Source organism: Plecotus auritus (assembly GCF_963455305.1).
Source record: "Plecotus auritus genome assembly, chromosome: 7".
NCBI classification, from domain to species: Eukaryota; Metazoa; Chordata; class Mammalia; order Chiroptera; family Vespertilionidae; genus Plecotus; species Plecotus auritus.
This window is the reverse complement of record NC_137774.1, coordinates 8,265,306-8,272,802: the sequence shown is the minus strand read 5'-3', so window position 1 is coordinate 8,272,802 and position 7,497 is coordinate 8,265,306. Positions and strand designations below refer to the sequence as shown.

Below are 7,497 nucleotides of genomic sequence, written 5' to 3'. Positions count from 1 at the left end.
TTCTCTAGTCCCATGCAAGTCAATGATAAAATCAGGTCCAGACACATTCATTCTTTCAACAGATGTTTATTGAACATCTACTCTGTGCCAGGTGGTGGCCTAGGCCCTGGGGGAGCAGCAGTAGATAAATGCTAATCTCAAGGAAGCATTTTAATGAGAAAATAATAGGCAAGTAAGCGAATTCAGCTGTTGAGAGCTACTCTGATGAAAATAAACAAGACAGAGTGAGGAGGCTGTGAGGACTGAAGATTGAGGATCAAGCAGGATTTTTCAGAGGTGGTGATGTTTCAGCTGAGACCTGAATAACCAGGAAGAGGGGGGGGGACAGCATTCCAGGGAGGAGGAAGAGCGGGGATAGGTCTCCTAGCACATCCCGCACAGGAAGGCTGCCGTGGCTGGATTGTGGTGAGAATGGGGAAGAGTGGGAGACAAGAGCAGAAGCATAGAAAGTAAGCAAACACAAACATGTCGAAGGTACTGTCATGATATAGTTTCCATTACCCTTAAACCCTGTGGCCAGCAGCCCTCTCCTGGTTGAATCAATAGGTTTTAATACTTCAGGGGGACATGCTAGACAAAATTAAGTCACTGTTGAAATTTTACTGTAAAATTAGATGGAGAGGGGAGTCTAGCCAGACAATAGTTACGAGAGGCAGTATTTATAAAGAAGAGAGATTTCTTAATGTGAAAGGTCCCTTGACATAGCAAGAGGTGAGCCTGGCCCTTTGTCAAAGACAGGCATCCTGAGCAGAGAGAACTCAGATTTGATGCAAGGAGGTTCCCCCTGACCTAGGAAGGAAGTGGAACCAGCTTCCTAGGCAGGGAGACAGGAGAAAGTGGGAGAGAAAGTGATCAAATATGCAGATTCTAGTCCCATATTTCCTTCCGGGACCATTGTCGGGGGCTGGAGATGTTAGAAACAGTCAATTTGTGGGAATCCTAAACAGTGAGGTTTGTTCCTCACTTCCCTGGTCACAAACGAAGTAAGTTTAGTGGGTAAATTTTCAAGTTAACATTGGTGTCCTTGAAACACAAACGCAACTTCAAGTTATGCCCTATTCTTCCACCAGATCCCATCCCTGAGTGTCTCCAGGTAGATACTCTGAGCCACCACGGGTCATGGGGATCCAACCAGCGAGGTGTGGAGCCCATCTGGGAAAATCAGGAGCTGGGAGAGAAGGCTCCCCATCGAGACTCCACTTTTCCTGGTAGATTTGGACAGGCCTATGCATGCGGCAAGTCAGTGATAGTTAGAAGCCAGATCTCCTAAATGTATAATGAGCATTGCTATCAGCCGTGGGCAAACTACGGCCCGCGGGCCGAATCCGGCTGTTCTATTCGGTTCTCTTGCTCTCCCCTCCACTCCTTTACTTTGAATTTATATTAGTTCACACAAACACTCCATCCATGCTTTTGTTCTGGCCCTCCGGTCCAGTTTAAGAACCCATTGTGGCCCTCGAGTCAAAAAGTTTGCCCACCCCTGGTTAACCGCCTCTGCTGGTCCACAGACATTCAGAACCGGCTCCCAGTGCTGGCTGCACGGGCTGAGCCGGGTCCACAAGGGGTGCCGGGGGCCCAGCTCGGGCACGGAGCACAGGCAGGAGGCACACAGGCGGCAGACGTGGAGCAGGGATTGCAGGGGAGTCTGCAGAGAGATGGAAAAGGTGGGCAAGGTTAGGGGTGGGAATTAATAGAAGGCTCACTGCTACATGTGTGTGTGGAGCATGAGGAAGGGGTCCTCACTCCCAAACCACAGGACATGATGCAACTGAAGCCCTCTGCCCACTGACGCCTAGTTTGCACCTTTAGAGTTCGACTGGGCGATCTCTCCAAGGCCTGCCAGAATCAAGGTTTTGTACGTGAGAGTCCGGTTCTGTCCCACGGGGTATAAAATACTAGGAGAGATTTTTACAAGGAAAAGCGAGCCCCAAAAACCCGCTGGATCAAATCTATGCCAAGAGTCCTGGTAGATGGCAGCCTCCTCTGAATGGACAGTCAGTCCCTGCACACTCACTCCACCTGTGACACAGAGTGTGCACAGGACAGGCAGTGGTCCCTCACAGGTGCATGGAGAGCCTTTGTGCTGTGATGATAGCCCTTCTGTTACCCGGAGGAGCTTATGAGAAATGGCTAAATGATTTGGCCAGGAATTGCCTAGATGACACGTACTTGCAGTCCTCACTCTCCAGAAGGTTCCGGTACGTGGCGATCTCACACTCCAGCCGGGCCTTGACGTCCAGCAGCACCTGGTACTCCTGGTTCTGCCGCTCCAGGTCAGCCCGGATCTCGGCCAGCTGCTCCTCCACGGTGCTGATCAGGCACTGCATCTGGGCCAGCTCGGTGCCGAAGCGGGCCTCGGCCTCACACAGGGAGTTCTGCAGACAGTCTTTCTATAACGGGAAACAATGGGCTAAGGCGCCAGGGAATCTGCTCCATGCACCAAATCTTAGCCGTGGTCACTATGGCCAGAACCGCCACGATGTGGACACCCACCGGGCACAAGAAAAATTATAGAAACTCACACTCCAGAGCAGAGCTCTCGATTGATCAAATCGTGAGCAAGACTTTTGCCAAAGTAGCACTGACTCAGAGCTTGAGTGGCAACATATAGTTCATCCCTAAATCTCCAATAGCTGATGAAGCAGTTAGAAGTCAATAAAGTTTGTGCAATGAATGCATAAGCTTCATTTTTTTAAAGGGAGAGGTTGACTTCTTAAGGTATGTTTCTAAGCTAGAGCAATAAATATTAAAAAAGAAGGAATTGACAATAATGGGTATGCAGATGAAAGGACCTGAGTAGCGAGACCTCCGTCACAGAATGCTACCAGCTCATGGCTGTGGCATTCGCAGTGCCGTGTGGGTGCAGGAGGACCCGTACCAGGTGGTGCTGGGCTTGGCGCTCCACCTCCAGGGCGTTCACCGTGCATCTCAGCTCCAGGATCTCCGACTGGCAGCACTGCAGCTCCTCGGAGCAGGACGTGGCCTGCAGGCTGATGCCTTCAGACTGAAGCACAGTGCACAGAGACGTGATCAGCGCCCTGCCCAGATGGCAGCCAGGCTCCCCTGCCCCCTGCTCCGCAGCACCACCTCACCTGAGCTTCGAACCACTGCTCCACATCACGCCGGTTGGTCTCCACCATGGTCTCGTACTGGCACCGCATCTCCTCCAGCACCCTGCTCAGGTCCACGGTGGGCTCCGTGTCCAGCTCAATCCGGAGCCTGTCTCCCAGCTGGCACTTCAGAATGTTCACTTCCTGTAGGGACAGAAGAACCAACAGAAGAACCCCAAGTGAGAAAAGGGCTTTTGAGAGAGCAGACAGCACCTGAACCCCTCTCCTGACAAGCACTATTAGGGGCAATTCCTCATACACACTGAGACCTGAATAACCAGAGAGAGGGCGGACAGCGTTCTTGTCTCCAAGACCCCTCAGCTGAAAGGTCTTGTTGCCGGGACCAATGGGAAGAACCCATCTGGAGACCTTCCTAAACTCATTAGGCAAATCTTTAGAAAAGAAACTCCCATCTGCCACATCCCACAGGGTCAGCTTGACTCAAACCCTGATCAACCCATTATCTTGATGCCATTGAACCCAGGTTCCAATCCTTGAGCCACAGGGGAGAGGTGCTCCCTTTCCTACCCAACACTCCCCACCACCACCACCATGAGTCTGCAGCCACAGGGCCAGACCTTCTCATGGTTGCTCTTGAGGCAGAGCTGCTCCTCCTTCAGGGACTCCTGCTGGGCCTCCAGGTCGGCCTTGGCCAGGCTCAGGTCATCCAGGAGCTTGTGCATCCCACACATGTCCGCCTCCACCAGCAGGCGCAGGGAGTGCTCACTCTCGTGCCTTCCATCACATGAGATGCAAGGTCAACAAGATGTCAAGGAGAGCCCCTCTCACCTGACCCCCGCTTCCACCCCCTGATCACCGTGGGTCCTCATTTGCACACTGTGCTCAGTCTCTGGCCTCAGAGATGACTTAGACACATACCCTCCTCTCAAAGGATTCGTGGTCCAGGGAAGCAGTTATATTTTTGCCATTGTGCATTGAAGCAAATGTGGTTCAGAAAGATTAACTGACTTACCTAAGAATATGTGTCTTTGGACTCAGTACAGGGCTCGGGCCATCGCATGGGCTATTGTTAAGAAGGAGAAGCAACAGCAGGAGCCTGGACCTTGATTTGCTCCCTTATTCTTTGTGTTGTGCTACTTGTTCATCTCTCTCCTTTATTTAGTGGAAATGCCTGGTACCTGAGTGCTTCATAGCTAAATCTGGACACTGACGCCTCTGTAAGTGGCTCTTCCAACTGATATGTGAAATTCAATACCTTTCCATACTCAGTTTATTCTTGAAATCACCCTATTTTGCTCTTAAGCAATGAGCTCAGGCATCCTTATCTTACATTTTAGGGAAATAAATGACATAGGACTAACATGAGGCTATGCCATACATGCTTGACTTAATGGTGTTTTTTCTTCTCTACCTTCTTTCTATTAGTTGTTTTTAATTTGAGAATTTAGGAAGAAAGAAACAGAACAGTAATTCCCTCATTTAACAAATGACATTTGGGATTTAGGTAGAGGAAGGAGTCACTCTGGGCCTTCTTAAACCCTTACTTACTTGATCCTAAAGTCATCGGCAGCCAGTTTGGCATTGTCAATTTGGCTAACCAGCCTGGCATTCTCAGCTTTGCTGCACAGGATCTAAGAAAAAACAGGAAGAACATTCACACACTAACATCACACTGGGCTCCAGCCCTACATGTAGTGTCTACCCTCCTGCTCAAGAACACCCAAGAACCCTAAGTTCTTTGAACCTTCCGTGGTTTTGCCTGCCATGCCCTCCACCTCTCTCAGACCCAGCACACCCCAGGCTACTCCAGACCCCACCTTCTGCTGGAGCTCCTCGATGGTCTGGAAGTAGCCCTGATAGTTGGGACACATGGTGGTCTCATGGCATTTGCTCCACTCTCGGATCTTGGTCTCCAGCTCCGCGTTCTCCTGCTCCAGCTGCCGCACCTTCTGCAGGTAGTTGGCCAGGCGGTCATTCAGGAACTGCATGGTCACCTTCTCATGGCCGTTCAGGGTGCCTTCACCATAGGCCCCACAGCTTCCGATGTTGCCAGGAATGTTGCGGGTTCCTGGCAAGGGGCAAGCATTGTGGCAGCTGTTGGGCAGACAGAGATTGGGTCGGCCCAGAGGGGTGGTCCCCACACGAACTCGGTTGACATGTGCCAGGCTGGCCAGGAGGCCCTGGCAGGCAGCCTTTTCCTCTAAGCCAGGGTGGTACCCAACATCAATGGAGGAGGGGCAGACAGTTCTTTCTCCAGGATTCTGGGTGCTGCCCAGAGGCTGGCTTGAGGTCATGTAGAAGGAAGTCATGGTGTGGGCTGATGCTACGCAGGAGGTTCAGAGCAGCTGGAAAGGCCAAGACACGAGTCTGAGAACCCCCTTCCCTCCTGGGCCTTTTATACCGTATCCCAGGTGGGTGTTGGCTCAGTGCATTGACCTCACTGCCTTGATTCTCGACCTGTTGTTGTACCGCCATCCTGTTACTCAGCTGTTGAGTTTACCACCAAGAGTTCCTCACCTCATTAAAGGAATGCTGATGATCCGAGGTGCCTCTTGGCTCTGATATCAGGTTGTCTGTTGGTGAGAGGGCAGGGAAGCTTTAGTTATTTTTCAAAGAACAAAAGTGCTCTTAGCCATTGGATGTTTATACCTTGAAGGGGGTTGGCCTCCTTGCTGATTTGCCCACTCTACGGCATGACTGTTACTGTTGGTCATTGGAGTGGCAGGAGAGACAAACCCCTGTGACTGCAGTGGCACTCTCTGGGTTTATAATCAACCAGCCTTCCCTACACTGATTCTTAGTAGATGTTATGATTTGGGGTAATAATAAGTTCTACATTTCTTTTTTTCTTCAGTTGTTTGCCTTTCAGACTCACTCAAGGGGCAAAAAAACCTCAGTAAGTTTATTCATTCAGCATACATCTCCCAGCCCATCTTACATGCAGGGCACTGTGCCACACACCTGATGTAAAGTCCATCGGGAAACAACCACAGCTCAGACAGCCATAGGAGTCTGAGAGGCTCATCAGTATAAGAGTGACCCTGAAAACCATGTCAATCTGAACCAAGAAAAGTGAGCTCAAGAAGCCAGAAACAAACAAGAATGAGCATCATCTTTTTAATCCCAAATAGGAATTGGCCGTGAAACTCAAAGGACAGTGAATTATCAGAGTCATGATGGGTCCTCTTCCTGCCTTACTTCCTTGATTCTAAAGTCTGTTATCAGGCACCTACTGTATACATTAGGGGATTGATCAATGATATTGTTTAATCCTTCTTACCATGCTGCGAGGTGTGTATTATTATTTTAATTTTATAAAAGAAAGAAATAGGCACTGAGGACTGGAGATGTGAAGTCATTTTTCTAAGATCAACTCCACTATAAAATGACAAAATCTGATCTCAATATCAGTTTCTTTTGACTCCAGAGCCTATCCTTGTTCTCTTCAACTTGACCACCAGACCACCCCCCCACACTCCCACCACCACCCCAACAGAACAACTGTGTCATTGCCAAAACTAAGAAGGATTAAAAGGCCTACAAACTCGGCAAGAAGTTGAAATTAAGAGATAAACCAAGAATCTGACATTCTATGTTATTCCTCTTTGTGTCCCAGAAAATACAGATGTTGGGGTACCAAAGCAATATGGTAGCGTTTCTCCAAGAACCATGCCAGAAGATGCCTAGGAGAAAGTTCTAGCACACCATACTGACTCTTGGTACTGGGGAACCAAGATAGCTGACTGCTGAGGCCCAGAAAGTCTTCTCTCAAAATTTGTGGCAGGAGGTAGATAGGACCCTAAGACTGAACAACACCTAATGTGGAGTAAGACCCGCCCACAAAGTGGTTATAACAAGATCTTTGAAAAAATGAATATTTGCCAGTACTTTGAGCATTGAGCAAAACTGAACAGACATCTCTGTATAGATGAGCTATGTATATGTGAAACATAGGCTATTAGAGTTCTAGCAAGAAGAAATACAGAATTTGAGAATTCTGATCAAGTTGGGTTATCAAGGAAAGACGGAGGGTTATTCAGAGCTCATCAATGAATAGCCCTTTGCAGACACCATAATGAGAAGTCATTGCCAGGCTAGGCCATCCCCTCCTTCAGAGGCTTCTGCGTGCAATCTGCATAGGTTACATCTTCAAACACCCCTTTGCTGCTCTCCTCCACCTCATCACATAGCAACAATCTTCTCTGTGAGCTAGAGAACTTGATTTATAAAGTCATTTCTTTTGACTTGCTAAATAGAATTCATCTTTTGACCTTATTATCTGGCAGTATTCATTCATTGGCTAAAGTCCACGATTTCTTCCATCTCAACATAAATGCTTTACAACATCACTGTTGACGCTTTATATGTTTGGATGATGCTTCTTTCCATTTAAGCTCATTATGGTCCTGGCTTGGGCTTCTACTGA

The 7,497-nt window shown here is 48.8% G+C and overlaps 1 protein-coding gene across 1 annotated transcript; it reads right to left on the bottom strand.

Annotated features, from left to right (window-relative positions):
• Positions 1-1,512: 1,512 nt before the first annotated feature.
• Positions 1,513-5,380, bottom strand: KRT38 (keratin 38; the record flags this gene model as incomplete). The annotated part of the gene is made up of 7 exons (XM_080681134.1): positions 1,513-1,645; positions 2,170-2,390; positions 2,879-3,004; positions 3,093-3,254; positions 3,689-3,845; positions 4,620-4,702; positions 4,889-5,380. The coding sequence occupies 7 exons, from the start codon at positions 5,378-5,380 to the stop codon at positions 1,513-1,515; spliced, it is 1,374 nt and encodes a 457-aa protein (XP_080537260.1).
• Positions 5,381-7,497: the final 2,117 nt, after the last annotated feature.